The following is a 25721-nucleotide window of genomic DNA, read 5'->3' as shown; positions in this document are numbered from 1 at the left end:
TTATATACATTTTTTTTTTTTTTTTTTTTGCAATAAGTAACCATTTTAAGATAAGTAGCTACTCAAAAGTGGTTATCATTAGTTGGTATGAGGGATCCAAAAAATGTTAAGAAAATGACAAGAAAATACATAATTATATATCCTTTTTCTTCCTTTAATAAAAAATAATAATAATAAAAAACACATCAAAATAAATAATAAAAAAAAGAATTATTCAAAGTAAAAACAAAGAAAGCACATTCATAAGAATTTTCAGCAGCCACACTGCTTTATTATGTGAAAAAAGCTTAGGATTTTCCACTCCGACCCAGATCCTCTCCTTTGTCATTGTTTTCTCGTTTGTTCAATATATCTTGTCCTTTTGTCAGCCTTAGAATCATCATTTCAGCACATGTCATAGGATATATATGGGACAATCCTAGTTTTTCTTATCCTTAGCCTCTGTTCCTTCGGTCCAAGCCAGCGCTCGATATTTGTCCTTCCTAGTCAAATTAGTGCACTCGTAAGACAAACTCGCGGCTATAATCCTCTGTATATAATTCGCCACCTCATCGCTCGGTTTCCCTGCCCCACAAGTCAACTCGTACGGCAACTTATTCAAAAATGTGACTTCGTATACAGGACTAGGGTTCATGAAGAAGAAAAACGGGTCCAATCCTTTCCAACCATTAGCCGATGTTCCATGGAACATGTTCATCCGAGTAGACATAGCCACCGGGACGAGCTCGTCGGTCAGTTCCGCAAACAGCTGCGAGAATCTTAACAGAAACGGCTCTCGGCAAGTTGTCCCTTCAGGGCATAAAGCTAGGTCACCATGTTCTAGAAGCTTCTTTATCTTCGGCGAGTCCGTGGCTCTGTCTCGGCTAAGACGGACGGTCTTGATGGGTGAGATGAGTTCGGTGAGTCGAGAAATGGAGTATGAAACTGCGGGTATTGGACGCCCCAGAGCCGCCGAGAGAAAGATTGGGTCTAGTAGTGTTCGATGGCCGCAAATGAACAGAACCCCACTTTGGCCAATCGATTTCTGGGCCGGTGGAGGTGGCTTGCCTTTGATATAAACTCTGACGCCCAAAGCCCAAAAAGCGTAGTATACAAGCGGCATCGGGAGGAGTGAACCGGCGGCGATTCGAATGCATGCCAAGAGGAATCCAACTGGAATCCAAAGAACAACGAGTAAAGCGATCAATGGAGTTGGTTTTTGGACTAGTCTACCATCATGGAAAATAATTGGTTTTGGCAATTTATCTCGGCTCACTGGCTCGACCTTTGGACTTGGTGGAACTATGTAGCTTTCTTTGCAGAGTTTCATGAATGGATAATCACTTTCCCGATCACCGATTCCGATATCCGGAACAGATTTCGCATCGCCGAAAGCCTTGCAAAGCTCATCAGCTTTGTTTTCCCCAACAAGAACACCGGGACTTCGAATTAAACCGGTAGCTCTGCCTTTGTACGTTACTAGCTCTGTACCGATAATCATATCGGCTCCTAAATATTCCTTCAAGAACCACTCCACCATGATCCTCGGATTCCCTGTCAAAACGCACCGTTTCCCGCACGACAAGAACACTCTCCAAGTCTCCGGGTGCAAGTCTCCGGAGTAGAACTTCGGCAGACAAGCTCGCGCTACCAATTCGATATCGGAAATTTTCATCCCGGCGAATGTGGCAAATGTAAGTACGCGAACTCCGGCTGACTCGGAGATGAAGTAATATAAAAGTCCAGCGACTGGGGAGGCCAAGAGCACTAAGAGAAGCCTCAATATGCCGCCGACCTCGAAGGCGATGAGTGCATAGTAGGGAAAGGAGCTTCTTGCCCTAAGCAAAGTTCCGTCCATGTCGGCCACCACGGTGTGCTTTTCACGTCCGATGGAGGTGCATTTGGATATGGATGGGAAGGAAGAAGAAGAGTCATCCTTTGCTTTGGACATGAAGGTTGGCAACAGTAGATATAGTAGTGGTATACTTCTGAAAAAAGTAGTTAAAGGCATATTTGATATTAGGTTTGTGCTAGTGTGGGTGTGTGTGTGTGTGTGTGTGTGTGTGTGTGTGTGTGTGTGTGTGTGTATACCTACATGATAAAGAAGCAGCTTATAATAAGAGTGATGATAGGCTGGTATAGTTCCGAGAATCCAAAGGAAGTTGAATGGAAACAAAGTTTTTGGAACTACCTATGACGCTTTGGTGCTGTTTCCCTTGTAGACTAATCGAGAAAAAAAAAAAAATGAAATTTGTGCATGTAATAAAGAGTACGTGGCACAGAACAACTCCCGGTGTGTTCACACGCTTGCATGTGGCGCGTGATTGACGCTCAAATAACGCAAACTCCAAAAGTGTGGTCATCCTCCATCGGCTATATTAATAATCTCATGAATTTCAAATTATTATTATTATTATTATTATTATTTTGTCCTGACGAATTTCAAATTATTGAACAGTAATTTTTTGCTACTATGTTTGATCGATAAAAGACCCTCCATAAAAAAAGATAGTATCGGTTTTTGTCCAATTAAATAGTCAATCACAATTTGCAATAGATAGTATAGATTTTTTCTTTACTAAAATGTGAGAATTAAATTTAAACATAAAAAAAAGAAATACTATATATTGGGACGCTTCTTAAAATAATTGGCATGATCTTCTACAAATTACACTGCAAAAACTTGTTTTGGAATTTTCAAAAAAGTGTTGATTTTTTTTTTATTTTTTAATTTTTACTAAAAAAAGAAACTGTGGAGAAGGCTCACAAGCTTCGTAGCCTTCTAATGCGTTTGGTGAAAAACTTGGTCGTTAGAATTACAATCCAAAGAATCTTCTAATCTTTGTTTAGACCGCCGTGGGTCGTCTTTGATCCTCACTCGCAATTTGTCTCATATTGAGACAAAGTGAAAAAGAGTTAGAACGCTACTAATATTGCAAGAATAATTGTAACGGCCGCATGGGCTCCAAGATCAATTTAAATGCCCACCGGTTGGCCCATACTGACCCAAATTCCATCTCGAACGTGTCTATGGAAGAAGACGACAGCTAAGAAGTGAAAATTACAGCACTATCATTTTTTGTTGCTAATCTAACCATGAATATCAATGTAAAAGAGGATCCAATTTTCGGGCCAATTTAGATTGGAGGAACTTCGGCCAAATTTATCTGATCAGGCGTGGTTTACCATGTGGGGGAAAAAAATAAAAATAAAAACGAAAATGCTTCTTATGATTAATATAATAAAACAATATTAAAAACTTCTTAGGAAATGATGAACTTGATAAGAACGAGTTTATATATACCCCGTTCATATTGTAGAAAAATACCACAGAAATTGGCAGTTTCAAATAAACAATGGAATAAAACCCGCGACAAAAATATTGTAGATTTCGTTAATTTAATTGATTTTCGACTTGACCACTTAGAACAAATGATTAGCTGCTAACTCCCAAGAAAAAATATATTCTTGATTAATTCCTTTTGAGATACTCACAATGTTAATTTTCCTAATTAGTGGGTCTACATTCAGGTTTATGTTCATATTTAGTTTGGGATCTACTAGAAAAAGAATAAAAAAAGCAGCATTAATTATCAATTAAAAAATAATTAGGAATTAAAAAAATATGACATAAAATAGAAAGTACACCCAATTCAGCTATGAATAGAGGGTGTTGTTTGTCTGCAAGCTGTCTAAGAGCTTTACCTTGATCAGAGAGTAAAAGATGAGGCGCAACAGGCATGCAGATGCAGCATGCGCTGAAGAGATAGTTAGCAGATGAATCAGTGTCAATTTAATACAATTTTCTTTTGGGGTTTAATATGATCATTTACTTACATCTAATTTTGGTAATGTTCAATCGGAGTATCAGAGACCAGAAAATTAATGAGTTTCACTAATTAAGTTTTCATTTGAAAGAAAAAAGCCTGTCGCTGCAAAGGTCCAAAGGAATAAAGAACCACTTGGAACAATTCAAAGTAAACAAAGACACCTCAGACTTAAAAAAAGGGAATTTGAAACACAAGAAAGATGAACATTGACAGAGAGACCACATTTTTCTTGTTAAATGCACCCACAGTCCACATCAAAGTTAAACTTTTTCTGTCTGTTGTCTGGTCCCGAATTTTCCTTTTCTGAAAGTTCATATTTCTGGGTAAAGCGTTGAAATACGTACCTGGGTCAATCCAGGTTTCAGACAAAAAAAAATCCAGGCAAAAGAGAGAATCTGAAAAAGGCACATGACCTACCAATGTAGCCCCACATTAAGAGACTCCTGCATGCTGTAAAGAACCCACAACAGCAGAGGAATGCAAAAGCAAAACAAATTCCAAAATGACTTACGCTTCTGATTCTTCTTAAGTAAAACATGCTTTACGTAAGAAATATAAAAATCAACAGCCAATACAAAATTTGATTGAGAAGAGGAAATAATAATTACGTGAAAAAGAACAATATTCATTGAGATATGAATACAGAGAGATTAATGTTAATCAACATCGTCAAGAATGATCATAACAATTATCAGAAGAACTCGAAATCCAAGTAAGGACCTGAGGACCTATCCGAGTCCGTAGCTGCATTGTCATTTGGAGGCACTGCTGATTTAGATGTTGGGTATAAGAATGCGAAATCAATTGGTTTTGGAATTTCTGGAGGGTGAGTACTGCGAATGAGAGCCCAATTAATGGTTTCAAAGAAAGGATGCTGTTTAATTTCTGTAGCACCTCTTTTAAATCCTAATCTCTTTTGTGGATCCTTTATAAGCAGGCCGCGGATTAAATCTTTGGCAGCAAAACTGACATTAGATCCCTCAGGAAATTTAAGTGACTGACCAACCACATTAAACAATGTCTCTCTATTCCCATTGCCTTTGAAAGGTGTCCTCCCAAGCAGCAACTCATACAAAAAGATGCCAAAAGTCCACCAATCTACAGCACTCCCATGACCATCCCCTCTTATTATCTCAGGTGCTAAATACTCATGAGTTCCAACAAATGACATGGATCGTGCATTTGTAGGCTCGGCGACAAGTACAGGGAGTGAATCTGAATTTCCCAAAGTTGTCTTTTCGCTTCTCGCCTTGCCTACTCTGGAATTTAAAAACCGAGGCTTGAAACAAGATGGTTGCAAGCAAGAAGGTTCCACACAAACTGGTAATTTGCAGGCCGGATCAATGCATGATGGCTGAATGCAGTATTGAGAGATTTTACAAGACGGCTCGGTACTAGATTGAAGAAGAGTTGGACTCACATAACATCTTAATGATAAATCAAAATCAGAAAGCATGATATGGCCATCCTCTCTCACTAGTACATTTTCGGGTTTTAGGTCCCTGTACACAACTCCCATCATGTGCAGATACTCAAGGGCAAGAAGCACTTCTGAAGCATAAAACCTGAAACAGAAAATGAAAATATGAAACATCTGACTTATACCATGGAGCATACTATGCAAAACCGAGTTCATAGCAAGGCTGCTAACAATAATAGAGGAGCAATAATCATGGAGAACCATAATGAGTCAAACATGAAAACCAAATATAAAGACCGATTGCAAAGCAATAAGAATTGATAGAATCATCAAAATGGTGTCTTTTCTCCATGACATCCCAAGATTATTGAAAAGGCTACTGAAATTCTGGACTTTTAAAACTCTCTATGCAAGGTCCACTTAAAAAAGATAGCTTTTTGAGTAAATTAAAGGCAATTATCAAATTTGGGATGCTATAAACATAATGTGGATTATAAGGAAATATATTTTTTATTGTAAAAGGAAAAAATTATCATCAAGTATAACCTCCTCCTTTCTTCTGTTCAAGATTTGCTGAAATTAATGAAAAATAAGTTTCATTTCGTCAGTATATCTGTATATGTTCTAATGAGATCAAAGCTTAAAATAGCAGTTCTAACATGTAATAATTTCACCTGTAATGCATCTGGTTAAAATTCGAGGCAACAACCACTAAGACAAACTTAAAAAAGGAAAAAAAAAAAAAAAAAAAAAGGTACCAACCTAGCCGCATGCTCTGTAAAATGCTTGCACTGCTGGCGTTGTCGAAGTGTATGAAGATCCCCACCACTGCAATACTCCATTAACAAGCAAGAGAATTTCTCAGTCTCAAAATGCGAATAAAGCGTAGGAAGAAACGGATGGTCCAACAGACCCAATATGTCTCTCTCAGTCTGAGCTCTCAACAGCTTCTTCCTTCCAGCCAACATGCCTTTATCCATCACCTTCATCGCGAAAAGGCAACCCATCCCTCTCAACTCCGCCAAATACACACTCCCTATGTCCCCACACCCCAGCTTCTTCAGAAGCCTGAAATGGCCCAACCCCAACTCCCCATCTGTACCCTTCACGCATTGTATCGCATCCCATCTGATATCATTCCCTTTATGCGGCTTAGATGGGCAAAAGCTCCTGAAACTGCTCTCATTGGCATCAAAACTGTCACTGATCTTTTCACTTTCTTCTTCACAAGACACTACGGATTCAGCAGCAGCATTATTCTTGCTACTAGTTTCCACAGAGCGATTGCTCCTGCTGCTACTACTCACGCTAGTATCAGAGCCAGAAACATTGCTACTACATAGACTAATGCTGACGCTGTTATTGAAACTAAGATCCCGAAAGCTGTTATTGACAGACTCGGTGTCATTGTGTTCGTTGCTATTGGCGGATTTCTCCATCCTTTGAGAGATTTTTTACGCAGTGGAAGTGTTTGATGGAAGTTGTGGTAGAAAGAATATAATTTAAGTTTGAGATAAAAATGGGTAAGAGAGAGAGCGAGGTTGGTCAAGGTTTGAGGTGGGGTGTGACCGAGGCGGTCAAAGAGAGGGCGAGAGAGACGCGGGCGAAAAGAAGAAGAGAGGTGAATATGGGGACCCAAAAGGAGGGTGAAAAAACTGTATTCAAATTTGAAATCAGAGTCGAACTGGGTGGGTGTGTGTGTGTGTGTGTGTGTGGGTGTGGGTGGGTGAGAGACCCAATGACCCAGTTGGGGTCCTGAGTCCATTTTCTCTTACCTCTGCCCCAGAAGATGGTACAGCTTACAGACAAAAACAATACCACAGAGAAATAGAAAGAGACAGAGAGAGAAAGAGAGAGATAGAGAATCCCCGTTTACGAGGACGACAAAAGCCTTCCACATTTTCTATACAAAAATATAATTTTTTTTTAAGTACACCCCCTCAGCCAATACCGTTGCTCTGGTTTTCAACTTCAAGGTGTAATCATAATAATCATGTGCATCGAGTATGGGTTTTGTGAGAGTGCATGTGTGAATCTTGACCGTTAATCAAATGACTATTTAAGGAAATGTCACTTGTTGGTAAGAAATGGTAATGGGTTTGAAGAGATTTTTTGGGTGGGGTTGATTTTTTATTTTGATGAGATGGTATTTTAGCCTTATAGACTTTGTAGTAGTTGCAATATTGTATAATTTGATCGATATAATAGATTCCATTGGATATTCCCAACAAGCAAGTTCGAAGCAAGAGAGAGTAAAAAGCGGCCCACACTCTCTGAGCCTTGGGACGACGACAAGTATTATTTTACTTTATGCAAAAAATGCGATGAATTTAAAACTCTCTGCTCTCTGCCTATATCACAACAAGCAAACTCATTTATTTCCGGCAAACTCATTTATTTCCGACAAACAGTTGTTCATTTATTTGTTGCAATCTATTTAAATTTATTGCGGAATATATATTATATACATCTTTGAATTTTAATATTTTCATTGCATTGTATATTGGAAGAATAGAAAGCCAATGCTAGCTTCAAGCAGGGCAAGAGTAGGTAAGAAATGCCAGAATTTATATTGACTATTGATCGTGATAAAACTACATCCAAAAGCCATATCGGACTTTAGGAGAGGTTTCCCAACATTATGACAACTATAATTAAAGATGTATATCAAATAATCTAACTTTGTTGACTAATATAAAGAGAAAAGAGAAATCGATATTTGTCAAAATTGATCCACTAAAAAAGTTAACCGCTCACCTTTTGTTATCGTATTGATGAGGTTTACTCACAGCAAGCAAAGCAAGCATGGGAATATCTAAATGTCCCCTTTGCCTCTGTTTTGTGTTTTTAACTTTTTGGAGCGGGTTGTTTTTTGGACAGCCAAGTAGTTTTGTCATTGCTTTATAGGTTAGTAATCCTAAATTTGTAAGTAATCCTAAATTTGTAACTCATGGACTTACCTCTTGTGGGTTAGTAAGGTATTTAGACTCTAATCATGAAAGCAAAGGTTGATGTACCACCATTCTATTGTTTGAAGGCTTGGTAATACAACAGAACTATAAAATAGATGTATGCAGATTAAAAGTTTCTGTAATTGTGAGAGTACATAAATTCTACATTTTTAACCCTTTTATTTTTTAGAAATATATTTTGAGTTCGAATCTCTACATCTATGCTACAAAAATGAATTGGAAGAAGAAGAAGAAGAAGAAGACATTTTTGGTGCTGGGTGTATTCTTGATCTCGAGTGATTTCCTTGTCAATAGTTTTTAGTTTAAATAAAGTGTGGTCATTTGCATTGATATGATGGAAGCTAGTGGGACATTTCTAGCAAAAGGTGTATATATGTATATGTATGTATATATTCTGTATTTTTCCACCAATCACCACATCTCATAATGGTGACTCACCATCTGAAGTTACACATATGTCTTTTAATTTGGTGATTTTCCTCTCCTCAAGCAATAAAAAATTGTATAATAAATGTATATTTTGTATGCCACATTCAATCTCTGAGCGACATGTAAAAAATTTCTTGGTTATCTTTTAAGATATTGTGATGCTTAGTGGGGAACATAACCATAGTTTGATATTCTTGTATTTAAAGATTTCCCTAATCAAAACTTGAAGTACAATTCAAGAAGAAAGCACCAACTCTCATTACGTCTATAAATATATTATCCTCTACATCCATCTTCTATGTCAATGTCCATCCCAACATTCAGAAAATGAAGTTTCCGGAATCAGTTCCTGCTCTACTTCTGTTCCTCATATGCCATTTCATGCTATACGGTAAATTCCATTAAAAAAAAAAAAAAAAACTCTGTTTTAATTAATCTTGTAAAAGTTAATTACATTATTCATGTAAATTAAATAATTTTCATTGCACGCAGGAAATTCAGTATCTCATACAGTCACATTCCACATCCAAAACAAATGCCCCTTCTCTATATGGCCGGCAACAGCACCTAACAATGGCCACCCAGTGATAGCCAACGGCGGGTTCTACCTCCCAAGAGGCCAGACCAAACGGGTCATCGCCCCATGGACCTGGAACGGCCGGATCTGGGCTCGAACCGGATGCAACTTCAGGTCGAACTGGAACTCAGCCTGTGAAACCGGCGACTGCGACGGGCGACTAGAATGCGAAGGGCTCATCGGTAAACCGCCAGTCACACTGATTCAAGTTTCTCTTCAGGGAGACCAAGGAAAGCCGGACTTCTACGATGTGAGCTTGGTCGACGGCTATAATCTACCAGTTTCGGTGGCGGCAAGGTCGGCGCCGGCCAAGTGTTCTATTGGAGGTTGCTTTAAAAATGTGAACAGTTTGTGTCCGAATGAGCTGAAGGTACTGAACGGCAGAGGAGAAGTGGTGGCGTGTAAAAGCGCTTGCTTGGCTTTCAATTTGGACTACTTTTGTTGCAGGAATGAGTATGGAAGCCCCCAGAAATGTAAGCCCAGTGCGTACTCGAAGATGTTTAAGGATGCTTGTCCTTCTTATTATAGCTATGCTTTTGATTCACCCCCGCCTTTGGTCAGCTGTGCTGCTAAAGAATATGTGATTACCTTCTGTCCTTCAGCTTGGGGTGGTGAAGGTGAACATACTTCTGTCTATTAAATTCATATGCCTGACCATTTGTCATGTAATTGGAAATTTTCATGATGTCTCTATAATTATTTAATAAAATATAGTATCAACATTTGGTTCTTAAACTTATTTATTTATTTATTTAAACATTTGGTTTGGGCATATGAATAAAAAGAATTAGACAATGTTTGATGTTGAATTATAACCTTCTTTCTTTTCTTTTTTTTTTTTTTTTTTTTTTTTTGATAAGTGTAGTTAAGGGTAGACAAAAATCGAACTAGACTGACCAAACCGATATATTTGGTTTGGTTTGGATTGGTTTTAATTTATTAATCTATTTTGTTCGATTAAATATATAAAAAAATCGAAAAGATCGGTTCGGATTGCGGGTTAAATGAAATTTTAACCAATCCAATCCCGTACCAAACAGATCATCAATTAAACAAACATTTTATTTTACTTTTATATATAAATATAGTATATAATTATAAAATAAAATTATTATTTTATTTATTGTGAGAATGAGATTGAAGAGTATGGAAGAAAACTTTTTAAAATAGTTTTCATTTTTATATATTGTTAGTTTATTTTATTATAAGTTAATTTTGAAATTTAAAATTTCAAATATGTATTGTATTGTATTTTACAATTACTAATGATTTTAGATTTGTTATAAAATTTATTTGTTGGTATATGATGTATTTATATAATTAGGTTATAGTTGTAAACTTATATTATAGTTGTATAGTTTTATGTTGTATTATTTCATTTGTATTATAGTTGTATGGTTTTACGTTATATTGTAGTTAATAATTAGTTTATTTGGTATTTTTACTAGGTGAATGAATATTAAAATTATTTAATTTAAATAATAGTTTGAAAAAGATATTTAATTCAAAATATAATGTATGAATATGATTGAAGATTGATAATTAAAAAAATATAAAAAAACTTTATACAATTTTGAATTCAATGTATACAAGTTCTATATCAAAATAGAATAAATAAAAAAATTTGGACAAAAATCCAATATGAGGTCCAAACTGTTAATCCAACCCAAACTGATAAATAATTATTGATTCGATTCGATTTCAGATCGGAAATAACGGCCAGTTTGATTTGATTTTGTATCCAATTCAAACTAAATTGGTCATTCGGTATAAAAAAGCCCATAAAATCAAATCCACCCGGATTGAGCCCACTCTAAGCGTGGCCATATGTTCTTTTTAATTTGAATGCTTCCAAAGAGGCCCAATAAACAGGCCATGGACTGATTTTGCCGAAAGTACATCAGTTCAAAGTCTGATCATTATGGGCTTAAAAAATTGAGGCCCATTTTTGCCATTTAGGGTTTTCATATGTGAGCTATAAATAAGTAATAACTAGGAAACAGAAAGCGTGCTCTCTTCTTTCAGATATAGGGTTTTGCGAAATCTCTGAGTATGTAGCCGTCTTCTCTATGTGTTTTTTGCCTATCCCGTCTTTTTCTTTGTTTAATCTGTGTTATGTGTGTGCGAGTTATTGCTTGAGCATCATCAACATTATATCTGTGTTTACTCTGTTCTTGAAATTGTGATACGAGCTGCAATCATCTGATGAGAAAAAAACTGCAACAATATGATGGAAATATTCCGTGATTCGCTGTATTTAAGTCTCTGATGATTCTTGCTTATCTTTCGTTTTTCTTTTACTTGAAATTTAAAACAATCATGCTTTTTCTATTGATTAAAAAATTGTTGTTTTAGTAGGGAAGTGATAGATATGATGAGTAAACCTTTTGGTCCGTGTTTCTGATTTAACCGTGACTGATAACCCTCTTAGCACTCTCTGATCTTTCACTCCCATTATCCTTTCTATTTATTGTTTTGTCAGTCTGTATGTGTTTATATATATATATATATATATGTTTATATATTTATATGTGTTTCTTCATATTTCTAGAATTTAGTAGTAGCTCAGTGATTAAGTGCCTGAAATAGGCAATATACGCTATTCCGATTTGTAAATGAGCAGACTTTGGAAACAGAGAATGAGAGCTCACAGATGCTATTTGTGTTAGGTGTATTTCTGTTTTGTTTGTTTATTTATCCAAAAAAAATATTTTTTTAAACCTTTTTTTTATATTGATTTTTTTTTTGGTGGTTGATTTTACTCTCGCTGCTGTGACGAATTATGAATAAATTCACATGTCAGACTTCAGAGATTTTTTATAAGAATCAATGAGATTAAAATTCATATTCTCTGAGCAGAGTTTAGCTAAGTTTTTAGTTTATTAAGATTGTTGTTTGATTGTAGTTTAGATGCAAAATGTGACGTTTTGCATAAAGTTGGGAGCAAACATGATGTGTTTGTATATTCCCAAATGAACGTCACAAATTAAGGCCCTTCCCATTATGCTCTCTCCGCTGAGTGAGCTCCTGTGGTGGGCTATTGTGTCTCATATTCCATGGTCATGTAGAGCAGCGTCGCTGCCATTACTACTTTGTTTCTTGGCCATGAGACGTACATCTCCTTTGATAATTTAGTTTTCCTAATTAATAAGCATCTTTTTTGTTGATTTCTTACTACTTTGTCCGGTCCATGTGACTTTGCTTGATTTGGATATGTATCTTTATTTTTATTTTCTTACTACTACTTTATCTTGGCCGTGAGATTTAGCTTGATTTGGATATAGATGCGTTTGCTACGCCTAACATTGCAATTCTTTGATCAGATATGAATTTAGATCGAGGAATCTATCCTTAGGCAAAAGCGACGCCAATTCATATATATAGATATATGAATTCTTCCTTTAGCTCCGATTATCCTTTTATACGTATAGGATATTTGGTGACAAGGTTGATATATTCTCTGTTTTAAGTGATTTTGGATGATGAAAAGAATCATTCGGATTCCCAATGATATTTTTATATGATATCAACCAGCTATTTCTGACCAAATCACTAGCTTCTATCGTTAGGTTCATTTGCATTTTTCTTTGTTCCTTATAATCTGAAAGATTCATGCCGAGGTAAACTCCTTTTAAGTTTTAATATTTATTGAATGTTTAATATTTTATTTTCTCTTCTGAAAGTGTTTTCCTTAAGAGTAATGGCCGGTGATGTGGATCTAAATATTTGCTACTCTTGATTGGGTTTATATAAGAGCCCATCTGATGATTCTTATCCACCAAGATCTCTGAGGCTTGTATTCGTTTTATCAATTTTGTGTTATACAGCTACCATGTTTTGTTGTCAAATTTATTTATTTTTTAAAATCTTATTTTTCTAATTTTTTTCAATATACTTTCTATGCTTAAAAAGGCCAGTACTTTTCCTTAAAACAAAAAAAAATTGGATCATGCACCTCATTTTCTATCTATAACCTGTAAATATTTGTAGTCTAATTTTGCCATATTCACTCTATGGAGTCTGTAGGGGCTGGGACGAGACCAATCATTCCGGTTTTTTTAAGTGAATCGCAACATTCTTTTTTGGTTTCTGGTGATCGATATTATCAAATTCTGTTATGGCGCGGCGTCAGAGAAATTATGGATTCTGATTTAATAAGAGCAGTTTTCGTGCGATTTCTATGGTGATTTTAAAGTAATTATTACTTGCGGGATAACTTTTGTTTGTAAGGCTTGATGCATTTTACGTTCTCTGTGCTTCTTATTATTGGTTGGTTTACTATTGGAAATTCCTGTTTGGATATTTGGTTTTCAATGATTGTATATTCTATGGCCTGCAAAAACTTTAAAATAATTAAATCATCAGCAAATATAGAATTATGTTTTCCTTGTCTATTTGTAGAGTATAATAGCTTAGCCAGTGTAATGGATTTTAGTCTTGGTTCCTAAAGCAGTTCAATTTGGAAAATTTTCGATCTTAATTTTGCAATATAATGTTTATAAAGTTAAATGTAGTAAATGTTGTTAAATAATTGGGCAAAGCAAAAAAAAAAAAAAAATTGAGCAAAGCAAAGGAATTTCCTATCAAAAGCTCCACGGATCGAATAGAATGCTGATTGTCAAGGAACAATGATAAGATCCTCGACGTGTTTTGCCCTCTGAAGACTAATCAGGGAAAAATTTCAAGTACTCCTGCGAGTATGGAGTACTCAGACTCCGACACGTGTATTATCTTGTTCGATTACCTTCTTATCTGACGTTTCCGTCTCCGCTTTTGGGTTGTAAAGGAAAACCATCTTCGCTGAGCAGAAAGAGAACCAAATCCATGGATTCTGTTGCATAGGATTGTTTCCTCTTAAATAAAAAATCATAAGTCTATGGAAGCTGGTCTCTCCTTGTTAGGGCGTTTTGCGTATGATTTTATATTTTAAAAAAGAAAAGAAAAAAGGAATAAGAACGAGATATTTATTTAAATTTCATAAGAACGAGATAATTAATAGCTCCATGGATCAAAAGGAATGCTTCTACCAAATGTGTAGTTATAGACAAAAGTACTCCTATCCCGTGGTCCCCGAGACGTAGCAGGCTCACCAACCTTTAGAATTTTCTAATGGAATCCCAGATCTCATAGTGGGCCTTCTCGGTCACTTGTGACCTTGACTTTTTAAAGAATCCAGCACTTGGGTTCTGGGACTTATAGATTGGCAGTCCAGCCGGCCGCCGGGGGGGGGGGGTGGGTGTTGTGTATTCCTTCCGGTTTGGAGTGTCTTCAATTTATTATTATTATTATTTTTTGCCGTCTGTTACTGGTTGAGAATCCCGGGATCCTAAATGTCATTTAGATATGAATGCAATTCCAGTAAAAGATCGGTACCAGTTTTACCTTCGTTCACCTTCAAAATTTATAGACAAGTTATAAACGTCTACAATTTTGGTTTTGGTCATCATAGTAGATTAATCGCAACGTCCGTTTTAATTCGATGTTTAGGATTTTTTGGTTTGTTTTTTAATTGGTTTTACGTGTTGTCATAGTCGAAAAATGTTTTCATCAATATTAGAAACAGAAGGGGACAAAAAAAGAAAAAGAAAAATAGTAGTCAATGAATATTTCTGCTTTTGGTCTTGGTTGGTAAATTAATTTATGCAACATGAAATAAAAAATGCTGATTGTCAAGGAACAATGACAACATCCTCGACTCGTTTTGCGCTCCGAAGATTAATCAAAACGGTCGGTTTCCATTTCTGGTTTGTAGAAAGTGAAGACATACACATATTGAACAGTCACTTTTTTCTTCTTGTGTCACTTTCTCTTCCACGTCTGCTTTCTCACCGTGATTAAAACGCCAAACTATTCTATAATACTCATCCAATGGTTCTAAATCATAATATATATATATATATATATTATAATCTAAAGGAGGAAATTATGTGGTCGACTATTAGTTTCTTCTAAACTTGATCATCACGTAATGCTTTCCATCTTCTCTATATATACGACCAAGAGTTGTTTTCCAATAAATATAAGTTCAAAAAACGCAAACTAAAGAACAATTAGTCATAAGGTTCTGACAAAATGGTGGGTATGGGGGCGCTGTGGTCTCAAGTTGGCTCAACCCTGGCCAGCTTTATGTTTATCTATGCTATTGTTAAAGAATACTTTCCTTATCAATTTCGCGGCTATTTAGAAATATATAGCAACAAATTGGTGGGCTATGTGTATCCTTACATACAGATTACCTTCCATGAACATACCGGTGAGCGTTTCAAACGCAGTGAAGTCTATGCTAACATCCGGACTTACCTCAGCGCCAGTCCCTCGTCCAGTCGAGCCAAGCGACTCAAGGCTCATGATATCAAGGATAACAAGTCATTGGTTCTCAGCATGGACGACAACGAGGCAATCACGGAGGAATTCCATGGCGTTAAGCTTTGGTGGACTTCTTGCAAATATGTTTCAAAAGCAGCATCTTTTTCCTTCTATCCTGCGTCCGATGAAAGGAGGTACTACACGCTCACCTTCCACAAACGCCATCGGGACCTCATAACCAGCTCCTATCTCAATCATGTAATAAAGGAGGGAAAAGCCATTTCTATAAGGAATAGGCAGGTCAAGCTTTACACCAACAATTCCAGTGACAATTGGTACGGTTACAAGAGGACCAAGTGGAGCCATATCGTTTTTGAGCATCCAGCGTCGTTTAACACCATCGCGATGGACCCGAAAAAGAAGGAGGAGATCATCAACGACCTTGATATGTTCAAACAAGGGAAAAACTACTATGCCAAAATCGGAAAGGCATGGAAGCGTGGTTATCTACTCTATGGACCACCTGGAACGGGTAAGTCAAGCATGATCGCTGCCATGGCTAACTATTTAGAATATGATATCTATGATTTGGAACTCACATCTGTTAAGAACAATACCGATTTGAGGAAGCTGCTGATCGATACTCCGAATAAATCGATCATTGTGATCGAGGATATCGACTGCTCGCTCGATCTTACTGGTCAAAGGAAGAAGAAGAAGAAAGAGAAAGACGAAGAGGATGAAGAAAAAGATCCAATTCGTAAGAAGGCCGAAGAAGAAGAAGCAACGAAGAGTAAGGTTACTCTCTCTGGACTTTTGAATGTTATAGATGGTATTTGGTCGGCTTGTGGGGGTGAAAGAGTTTTTGTGTTTACCACTAATTACGTGGAAAAACTTGACCCTGCACTCATTAGAAGGGGAAGGATGGACAAGCACATAGTGCTCTCCTATTGCCGCTTTGAAGCGTTCAAAGTGCTTGCAGGGAATTACTTGGATATTGAGTCCCACCATTTGTTTTCCAAGATTAAATGCTTGTTGGAGGAAACTGATATGACTCCGGCTGATGTTGCTGAGAATTTGATGCCAAAGTCTCTGAATGAAGATGCCGAGATTTGTTTGAAGAAATTGATTGAAGCTCTTGAGGTGGCAAAGGAGGAGGCAAGGAAGAAAGCTGAGGAAGATGCAAGATTGAAGGCTGAAGAAGAAGAAGCAAAGTTGAAGGAAAACATGAAAGAGGAAAAGGAAGAGAAAGATGTGAAATGCAATGGGACACTAGCTGAAGATGTGAAACAAAATTGAAGCCAAGGAAAATGGACTTTATCAGGAAGTTGAGAAAATAGTTAGAAAACAATTTCTCTGGCTTATGTATTAACAATAACTCTATGTTTAGTGGTGGATTAGCCATCAATTTTTTTTTTTTTTTTTTTTGTTTTTTTTTTTTTTGTTTTTTGGTCTTTTTATCTAAGAGTGGATTAGCCGTCTCTTGCTTTCAGTATGTGTGATTTTTAATTTTTGTTTTAAATATATTCAATGTTAGCAATGCCTAGCCTTACCGATGCTAATTCGCATGCCTTCCCTATTTTATAAAATAAAATTTAAAAGGTCTTCCAATAATGCTTTTTATTATTATAAATATTTATTGTTATGTTTGTTTCTCCATTTCTTACTTGAATTTTTTTTTCTCAATTATTACTAATTAAAAGATGGAAATTTTTCTCAATTATTAATAATTTAAAGATGGAAAGAATAACATTTAATAATTAAAAAACATGAAAATAGTTTGAGAATTTGTTATAATATTACATTAAATTATATAATATTCAATATATAAGATGAATTTGACTTTCTTCAAACTTAAATCTATTTTTTATTTTAAAAATTAAAATAAAAAATATATTGAAACATGTTATCAAAAGTTTAACTTTTTAAAATAAAAATAAAAATTATAAAATGAATAATGAATAACTTGAAGATGCTTTAAATATATAATTATCAATTCTCAAATGACAATTATATGTCCTTGAACAATCTAATGATAATACCCATTATTTTTTCACAATGATCCAAATTACGATCTCCATCAACTATATATATTATATATATTAAATGGCCTGCGTGGTAAATGATCAAGGTCCACAAAGATGACGATACGCTTTTCTTATTATTATTTTTTTATTATTTAAATGCGTTAGCTGTAAGAATTTTATGTCCCACCTGACTTTTGACATTTAAGAAGCATTTTGATGATAAATAACATTATTATTTTAATTTGCAATAGGAATTTTTTTAACAGTGACAATTAAAGTGACGAAGAAGTTTCCTCTTTTTTTCTTTTTTTCTTTTTTTTTTAAATAAAAAAAGACTTTCCTACTCTCTGTAAAGGAAAAAAGAAAATGTCAAATGAAGTTGGTGGGTTAAGACACGTCATTTTTTTCATTTAAAATAGAATTTACTGTAACAAAATAAAAAAAGAAAATTATGTTAAACTGTACTCTTAAATATGAAATTCTAGTCTCCTGTTCTGGAGGCCCCTTAATATTTCACAATTAGGAATTTTTTTTTTAATTTTTTATTTTTTGAAAACACACAATTAGGAATTCTTCTCCATTTTGTGGAATTCATCATATTCATGCACTATGGGCTACGGCCTTGATCAAGAATATATGGTCTCAACGTCCTCTTTTGTTTTGGGGTTAACAAAACTGGGTCTGATCCATGATTGGCAATGATGTCAGCAAAACATTACATAAATTAACATGGTTGCGACTTCCAGAAATTATTATTATTTTTTTCTTTCTTGGCAGAGAATTGCATAAATAAAACTTTTGCAACTTTTTCAATAAGAACAATAAGATTTGTCTAGTTCCATAATTATATATAATTTCAAATGAAACTGGACCGAGCTTGAAACCTATTTTTGATTCCGTTCTCAAAAGTTTTATGAGACATGCAAAACAGGAATCACATGAAGGAAATAAAACCAATACAGAATGAGCAGTGAGCTTAATTAGAGTACATGATTATAGAGTAGAGACCCCTTTTTTTTTTTGTTTTTTTTGGGTGAAAAATAAAAATAGAGTAGAGAGTAGGTTACTAAAAGCTGTTTGGCTTTTCAATTTGTTTCATTACCAACGTTTATGGGTGACTGATTTTTAGTGAAAGTGATCAATTGACAATGGTATATCTTTCTCACTAGGCATGCAAGCATGCTTACCGTCCACGAGTATGATATTAAAATTTCTTTGAGTGATTTAATTTTATAAAATATCAAGTAAAAGAATACGGACTTTTTTTTCGATGAATAAGTAAATAATAAATTGACATTACTGGTTATCTATGAGTACTCTTATCAAAAAAATAATAGTAAATAAAAAGGTCCATAAGTATTATATTTTCTTATTCTTTATAGTTTATAGAACCCCTACTGTCTTTTTCTACACTCGCATTGACATTGTCATCGCCTGTCGGCAGAGTCCCACCCATTAAGCAATGTTGTTAAATTGTAAGTATTTCAACCACAAGCTTCTTTTGTCCTTTTTTCTATTTTTTTTTTAATTTTTTATTTTTAATTGCAATCACGCATGAATGACAACGTTAATATGTGTACTTCCCAATTAAAAAAACAAATTAATGTGTGAACAGTTCAACATGACACCACGGCCAGTTCAACATTCTGAAAGAAAATTAGTAGGTTCCTTTTTTTTTTTTTTTTTTTTTTTTTTTTTTTTTTTTTTAATGAAGAAAATTATCAAGTTGGTAATAGGCAGTGAAATTTGGTTAAATTTAATAATTAAAATTTCAAATTAAACCAGGGCTCGAAACCCATTTTATTCTGGTAATTAATTAGTTTTCATAGTAAAAAATTACTAGACTTGCAAAAACAAGAAACAGTCCTGTGAGACCAAGACCAAGGGAATTGAAAATCAAAACGTGTGCAAAGACAAAATTCGTTAAGGGAAAAAAAAAAAAAAAAGAAGAAATTAATTAGGGTTTGGGACATTCTAATAATCTCAAGGTCCAAAGGTTTTCTACCATTCCCACCTAATAACATTTTTAGAGCATCCTAAATGATTTTTTATATATGTCATTAAAGAATAAAAAATAATAATAATAATAATAATAATATTTTATATATTTCACTGTATGGTTATTAAGATGAATCAAGCTATACGTACAGGCTATATGTCCTGTGTATAAATAGGTAGTAGGAGTTTGCTTTACAAAGAAAGAAATGATATCACTCCTGCAGTATAGCCTATAAAATAGCTTGAATACTACAATATAGCTATAATAAAGAGAGTTGACTGTATACAATTTTATTCTTAAAATAGTTTCTCTAATTTTGGTTGTTATTTCTCTTGATTACTATTTCCTTTTTGAATTTGTGTTGACCCGTGACATGTGGGGTAGAGATATTATCTGATAGATTTCCATCCTCATCAATTGGATCAGCATGCTTTCCTTTTTTAAGCAGGTTATCTTATCATGCCCCCTCAAGATGGAGGGTAGAATGGAATGAACCCTGATCTTGGTTCTAAATGGGATGAACAAGTCTTTAGATAAAGGCTTGGTAAACACATCAGCAATCTAAAAAGAAGATGGAATGAACCGAGTAGTAAGAGTACCAAGGGCAACTTTTTCATGAATAAAATGATAATCTATTGCAATGTGCTTGGTGCGCTTATGGAAAACGGGATTGATGGTCATATGAAGAGCACTCATATTATCATAGAGAATCTAAGGAGGAGAAGGAAGAAAGACACCAATGTCACGAAGTAGAGAAGAGAGCCATGTGAGTTCAGTAGCAGTGGAAGCCATGGCGCGATACTCAGCTTTTGTGCTTGAATGTGTCACTGTTGGTTGCTTTTTGGAGGACCAAGAGATGCAATTTGTATCTAAGAAGACACAAAAACCAGTGGTGCTACAGCGAGTGGTGGGATATCCGGCCCAATCAGCATCACAGAAGCTTGTAAGGTTGAGTGAGCTTTGAGAAAGGTAGCAGAGACCCAAGTTGATAGTGCCACATAAATATCGAAGAATTCTCTTGACTTCACGAAGATGAAATGCTGTAGGAGAGTTGAAATGCGGAGACACACAATTGACTACATGAGTGATATCTGGACGGGTGAAGGTTAAGTACTGGAGACTACCCATGAGACGTTGATATGCAGTAGCATCTATTGGTTGCGTATCGTGAACATGAGGAGTAGTTTTGACTGTCATTGGTGTAGCCATATGTGTGGCTTCCAACATTTTGGCTTGAGCAAGGAGATCACGAATGTATTTTCCTTGTGAGAGGAAGATACCCCCTGAAAAATATCGTACTTCCACACCAAGGAAGTAATGCAAGGAGCCAAGATCTTTAGTAGCAAACTCTGTACCCATGTGATGGATTAATTTTTGAATGGTGTCATTATCATTGCCTGTTAGAATAAGATCATCAACGTAAATGAGTAATAAAATGATAATGGATTGATTAGTAAAAACAAATAACAGGAATCAGCTTTGCTACGGTAAAAACCAAAAGAAAGAAGAAAGTCACAAAGACGATCAAACCACGCCCGTGGTGCCTGTTTTAATCCATAGATGGATTTTTGAAATAGACACACATGATTGGGAGAGGTTTGATCAAGAAACTCGGGTGGTTGTTCCATGAAGATAGTTTCCTTTAGATGACCATGAAGAAAAGCATTTTTTATATCAAACTGACGAATGGACCAGCAGCGAGTAATGGCAAGAGCAAGAATGAGGCGGACCGTGGTGTGGCGAACTACTGGACTAAATGTTTCATCAAAATCATATCCTGGAACCTGCGTAAATCCTTGAGCCACCAACCGAGCCTTAAAACGATCCACAATCTCATCTTCCTTATATTTAGTGTGAAATACCCACTTGGAACCAACTACATTGTTATTAGATGGACAAGGAACAAGGACGCATGTTTTGTTATGTTGAAGAGCACCAAATTATTCTTGCATTGCATGAAGTCACTATGGACTTTTAAGTGCTATTTGCAGAGTTTTTGGTTGTGTAATAGTTGATACCAATGCCATTTCTTGTTTGATGGGATGTAGCCTTATGAATTGGTGAGCCAATGGATGGAAAATTAACAAGTTCTAATGGTACCTGTGAAGAAGAAACATTAGTAGTAGCAAAAGGAAAATTAGATTCATCAAATACAACATGATGAGAAATGTAAACACATCGTGTAGGTGGGTGAAGGCAGCGATAGTCCTTGTGTTGAGGACTATATCCAATAAAAATATAAGAATATATTTTCTTGGCAAATTTATTGTTTCTATAATTTAAAAAAAAAAAAATAACGACAACCAAAAATTCGTAAATGATTATAATTATGTTGTTGTTTAAATAATTTAGCATATGAAATTTCAAAATTTAAAGAAGAAGAAAGGAATCTATTTATTAGGTATATTGCGATTAAAAAAACTTCTACCCATAAAGTAAAAGGAAGATTGGCATGAAAAATTAGAGTTAGTCCTGTTTCAACAACATGCCTATATGCTCTTTCAGCAATTCTATTTTGTTGAGACAATATTTAAAAAAAAATTTCAATAGACTTTTTATTTTAACTTTTTAATATAAAAAGTTGATTTGGCTCTCTAAATATAGAGAGTCAAAACTACTCTTTACTTCAATACTATATAAGAGCATCTTTAAGAGATTTTCTATATCTTTAATTTGAAAAGTAAATATATAAAATCATCTTTCAATCCACTTTATATTTTAACTTTTTTAAAATATAAAATAAATTTGACTATCCAAATTTGAAAAGTTAAAAATATTTTTTATTATTTAATAATGATCAAATTTCAAAACCACTATAATATATTTTATTTTGCTATTTATTTTTTCTTCCTGTTGCAGTGGGTCTATATATATATTCATGCACATAATTTTTTTTTTTCCTAAAAACCATGGATTTAGAAAAAGATATAAAGAAAATGAACTTGACCTTTAGCTTGATCCCGTCCGTAGACTTGTTACGCTGTTCGACTGAACTCGTTGGCTCCGCGCTCTATTCGGTCGGACATAAAATAATATAGCAAATAAACATGACCTTTACCCCCCAAAAAAAAGAAAAAAAAAGAAATACACGGGCCTGGGAAAATTGGAAAAAGACTTGGTTGAAAGAAGCAAATGGCTTGATCTTTACCAAAAAAACAAGCAAACGGATCTGATGTTAAATTGAAAGAAGAAATGGCATCGATTTGACTAGTTTAATAAAAGCCAAGTTTGAGAAGATATAAAATAAAAGATACAAAATAATAAAACAAATGAACTTGACCTTTATCCAAAAAAAAGAAAAAACAAAGAAGAAAGTAGTAAACGGGCTTGGAAAAATTGGAAAAAGACTTGCTTGGTTCTAGGAATAAAAATAAAGAAAAATAACAAAATAATTTTAAAAAAATTTAGATAAAAAAAATAACAAACATTAAATATTTATTAAAAAAAAATATTACTGGACTAGATTTTAAATCTTAATTTTTTAAATATAAAAATATTTTTTTGACAAAAAATGATCTTTATTTTTTAAAATTTTTTTGAAAATATTCTAATTTAATTAAATGCAATATACTTTTCTATATCAATATTATAATATTTAAAAAATAAATAATTATAAAAAAAATCATAAATAAAACAATAAATACTTAAAAAAATAAAAATAAAAAACTTCAATAAAAAATTTTATTAAAAAATATTTTCAAATTTTAGCAATTATTATAAAAGATGAACTTTATCGTAGAGAATATGTATCTTATCTAAAAGAATCCTGAAATGCTTAGCATCTTTTCAAAAGGTCAAAAACGATGGCGAGCTATTTGGTAAGATTTCAGATTTCTCACGTGCCAAAACTGGAAAGGCTAACTGGCTGGGCAAGGGACAGTGTCTTACACAAGTCTATGTCTTTATTTATTGTCCTGTAGACTTTTCCATTTTTATAGTACACAAGTCTTTTTCTATGATCTCAGAAGAAGAAAAAGAAAAGAAAAGTATTTTTCTATGGAAAATGCAGATTTCGAGGAAATGAAGTGGGAGTTTCTTAATTGGTTCCTCTAATTTTAATCAGCAGAAAACGTATTTGTTTTTTCTTCTTCCCTTCCCTATATATATATATATGGTCACAATTTGCTATACAATAGTCATATGTTGGGCAAAGTAAAATAACAAATACTCTGGTCAGCAAATTGGAGGAAAGAAAAAAAGAAAAAAAGAAAAAAATGGCAGCTATGGGAGAGTTGTGGTCTCAAGTGGGCTCAATCATGGCGAGCTTAATGTTCGTCTATGCTCTGTTTAAACAATACTTTCCTTACCAAATTCGTGGCTATTTAGAAAGATATAGCAACAAATTGGTGAACTTGGTCTACCCTTATATCCAAATTACCTTCCATGAATATTCCGATGAGCGTTTCAAGCGCAGTGAAGTGTATGGTGCTATCCGTACTTATCTCGGTGCATGTCCCTCTTCCTCAAAAGCCAAGCGTCTCAAAGCTCATGACATCAAAGACAACAAATCGCTGGTTCTTAGCATGGACGACAATGAGGAAATCACAGAGGAATTCCAAGGCGTCAAGGTTTGGTGGACTTCTTGCAAACATGTCACTAAATCAACATCCTTCTCTTATTACCCTGCTTCGGATGAGAAGAGGTACTACAAGCTCACATTCCATAAGAGTCACAGAGACCTCATTACCAGTACCTATCTCAATCATGTAGTTCAAGAAGGAAAAGCAATTGCTGTGCAAAAAAGGCAGCTCAAGCTTTACACTAACAATTCAAGTGACAACTGGTATGGTTACAAGAGTAGTAAATGGAGCCATGTCGTTTTTGAGCATCCGGCGTCGTTTAATACTCTGGCTATGGATCCCAAAAAGAAGCAAGAGATTCTTAACGACCTCGATAAGTTCAAGCAGGGCAAACAGTATTATGCCAAAATTGGGAAGGCTTGGAAGCGTGGTTATCTCCTCTATGGACCACCCGGAACTGGTAAGTCAACCATGATCGCTGCATTGGCTAACTATTTGGAATATGATATTTATGATGTAGAACTCACAGCGGTTAAGGATAACACTTCTCTGAGGAAGTTGTTGATTGATACGACGAATAAGTCCATCATTGTGATTGAGGATATTGATTGCTCGCTTGATCTTACTGGTCAAAGAAAGAAGGAAAAGAAGAAAGATGAAGAGGATGGAGAAAATAAAGACCCAATGAAGGAAAGGGCTGAAGAAGAAAAAGAAGAAAGTAAAAAGAGCAAGGTTACTCTGTCTGGGCTGTTGAATTTTATTGATGGCATTTGGTCGGCTTGTGGGGGTGAAAGAATCATTGTGTTCACCACCAATCATGTGGAAAAACTCGACCCTGCGCTCATTAGAAGGGGAAGGATGGACAAGCACATTGAGTTGTCCTACTGTTGCTTTGAAGCATTCAAAGTGCTTGCCTCCAACTACTTGGATATTGAGTCCCACCCTTTGTTTGCAAGGATCAAATGCTTGTTGGAGGAAATCGATATGACTCCTGCGGATGTTGCGGAGAATTTGATGCCCAATTCTGTGACTGAAGATGGAGAGACATGCTTGAAGAACTTGATTGAAGCTCTTGAGGTGGCCAAGGAGGATGCAAGAAAGAAGGCTGAGGAAGAAGAAGCAAAATTGAAGGCTGAGGAAGAAGAAGCAAAATTGAAGGCCGAAGAAGAAAAAGCAAAGTTAAAAGAAAAGAAAGAGGAAAAAGAAGAGAAAGAGAGTGAAGAATCTGCTAAAGAAGTTGTGAAATGCAATGGGACTATGGTAGTCAAAGAAGTGAAAGAAAATGGGGTGAAGGAAAATGGAGTAACCACTTGAGGAAGTGGAGGCGGCAAGGTCTACAGGCCTAGTTTGTAACTACGTTCGTATAATAACCCATTGATTGATGGCGTATTAACCATCTCATTCATTTTGAATGTAACCTTCACCCCCCCCCCCCCCCCCCCCCCCCCCCCCCCCCCATTCCTATGTATTTCACGCAGTTATTTCACCTCTGCTGTCCATTCAATTCCATGTTCGCAATGCCTACTACAATGATATTATGGATTTATTTTTCTGAATATAGTAGTTTTGTCTGCTGAAACTTATGTTTCGTAAACATTGGGTTTTTACCTGGGCTTGCTCTACTTTGAATTTTGGACCAGACGGTTTTGCCACCTACAGCCT

General features: G+C 35.1%; 5 protein-coding genes and 6 non-coding genes across 11 annotated transcripts; 9 read left to right on the top strand and 2 right to left on the bottom strand.

The window, feature by feature from the left end:
- Positions 1-317: 317 nt before the first annotated feature.
- LOC107415340 (glycerol-3-phosphate acyltransferase RAM2) lies at positions 318-2013 on the bottom strand. The gene has a single exon (XM_016023646.3). It carries the CDS (start codon positions 1988-1990, stop codon positions 419-421), a length of 1572 nt encoding a protein of 523 aa, XP_015879132.3. The 5' UTR covers positions 1991-2013; the 3' UTR covers positions 318-418.
- Positions 2014-4344: 2331 nt separating this feature from the next.
- LOC125421897 (serine/threonine-protein kinase D6PKL1) lies at positions 4345-7127 on the bottom strand. Its single transcript, XM_048471915.2, has 2 exons — positions 5992-7127; positions 4345-5374 (listed from the first exon to the last, which is right to left on the bottom strand). The coding sequence occupies exons 1-2, from the start codon at positions 6666-6668 to the stop codon at positions 4501-4503; spliced, it is 1551 nt and encodes a 516-aa protein (XP_048327872.2). The 5' UTR covers positions 6669-7127; the 3' UTR covers positions 4345-4500.
- A 1784-nt stretch (positions 7128-8911) lies between these two features.
- Positions 8912-9942, top strand: LOC125421898 (pathogenesis-related thaumatin-like protein 3.5). The gene is made up of 2 exons (XM_048471920.2): positions 8912-9021; positions 9123-9942. Exons 1-2 carry the CDS (start codon positions 8958-8960, stop codon positions 9845-9847), a joined length of 789 nt encoding a protein of 262 aa, XP_048327877.2. The 5' UTR covers positions 8912-8957; the 3' UTR covers positions 9848-9942.
- Positions 9943-11403: 1461 nt separating this feature from the next.
- LOC125422224 (small nucleolar RNA Z199) lies at positions 11404-11481 on the top strand. Its single transcript, XR_007240579.1, has one exon. It is a non-coding gene; the product is annotated as a small nucleolar RNA Z199 (small nucleolar RNA).
- Positions 11482-11573: 92 nt separating this feature from the next.
- On the top strand, positions 11574-11652 carry LOC125422226 (small nucleolar RNA SNORD18). Its single transcript, XR_007240581.1, has one exon. It is a non-coding gene; the product is annotated as a small nucleolar RNA SNORD18 (small nucleolar RNA).
- Positions 11653-11769: 117 nt separating this feature from the next.
- LOC125422225 (small nucleolar RNA U54) lies at positions 11770-11855 on the top strand. Its single transcript, XR_007240580.1, has one exon. It is a non-coding gene; the product is annotated as a small nucleolar RNA U54 (small nucleolar RNA).
- Positions 11856-11971: 116 nt separating this feature from the next.
- On the top strand, positions 11972-12069 carry LOC112491488 (small nucleolar RNA R64/Z200 family). The gene has a single exon (XR_003055772.1). It is a non-coding gene; the product is annotated as a small nucleolar RNA R64/Z200 family (small nucleolar RNA).
- Positions 12070-12680: 611 nt separating this feature from the next.
- Positions 12681-12756, top strand: LOC112491486 (small nucleolar RNA R12). The gene has a single exon (XR_003055770.1). It is a non-coding gene; the product is annotated as a small nucleolar RNA R12 (small nucleolar RNA).
- A 153-nt stretch (positions 12757-12909) lies between these two features.
- Positions 12910-13002, top strand: LOC112491487 (small nucleolar RNA SNORD24). Its single transcript, XR_003055771.1, has one exon. It is a non-coding gene; the product is annotated as a small nucleolar RNA SNORD24 (small nucleolar RNA).
- Positions 13003-15156: 2154 nt separating this feature from the next.
- LOC107415391 (AAA-ATPase ASD, mitochondrial) lies at positions 15157-16973 on the top strand. The gene has a single exon (XM_048471916.2). It carries the CDS (start codon positions 15280-15282, stop codon positions 16810-16812), a length of 1533 nt encoding a protein of 510 aa, XP_048327873.2. The 5' UTR covers positions 15157-15279; the 3' UTR covers positions 16813-16973.
- Positions 16974-23658: 6685 nt separating this feature from the next.
- Positions 23659-25617, top strand: LOC107415452 (AAA-ATPase ASD, mitochondrial). The gene has a single exon (XM_016023782.4). The coding sequence runs from the start codon at positions 23754-23756 to the stop codon at positions 25371-25373; it is 1620 nt and encodes a 539-aa protein (XP_015879268.3). The 5' UTR covers positions 23659-23753; the 3' UTR covers positions 25374-25617.
- The last annotated feature ends 104 nt before the right edge of the window (positions 25618-25721 follow it).

The sequence above is a fragment of the Ziziphus jujuba genome, chromosome 4, assembly GCF_031755915.1.
Source record: "Ziziphus jujuba cultivar Dongzao chromosome 4, ASM3175591v1".
Classification (NCBI taxonomy): Eukaryota; Viridiplantae; Streptophyta; class Magnoliopsida; order Rosales; family Rhamnaceae; genus Ziziphus; species Ziziphus jujuba.
Note: the sequence above shows the minus strand (reverse complement) of the source record. Positions and strands in the feature narration are given on the sequence as shown.

Excerpts from the sequence above, each read along its gene's own strand:
- LOC107415340 (XM_016023646.3), bottom strand. The coding sequence starts at position 1,990 with ATGCCTTTAACTACTTTTTTCAGAAGTATACCACTACTATATCTACTG.
- LOC125421897 (XM_048471915.2), bottom strand. The coding sequence starts at position 6,668 with ATGGAGAAATCCGCCAATAGCAACGAACACAATGACACCGAGTCTGTC. Across the intron at positions 5,375-5,991 it reads TTTACAGAGCATGCGGCTAG|GTTTTATGCTTCAGAAGTGC; the intron begins GTTGGTACCTTT and ends TTTCTGTTTCAG.
- LOC125421898 (XM_048471920.2), top strand. The coding sequence starts at position 8,958 with ATGAAGTTTCCGGAATCAGTTCCTGCTCTACTTCTGTTCCTCATATGC. Across the intron at positions 9,022-9,122 it reads ATGCCATTTCATGCTATACG|GAAATTCAGTATCTCATACA; the intron begins GTAAATTCCATT and ends CATTGCACGCAG.
- LOC107415391 (XM_048471916.2), top strand. The coding sequence starts at position 15,280 with ATGGTGGGTATGGGGGCGCTGTGGTCTCAAGTTGGCTCAACCCTGGCC.
- LOC107415452 (XM_016023782.4), top strand. The coding sequence starts at position 23,754 with ATGGCAGCTATGGGAGAGTTGTGGTCTCAAGTGGGCTCAATCATGGCG.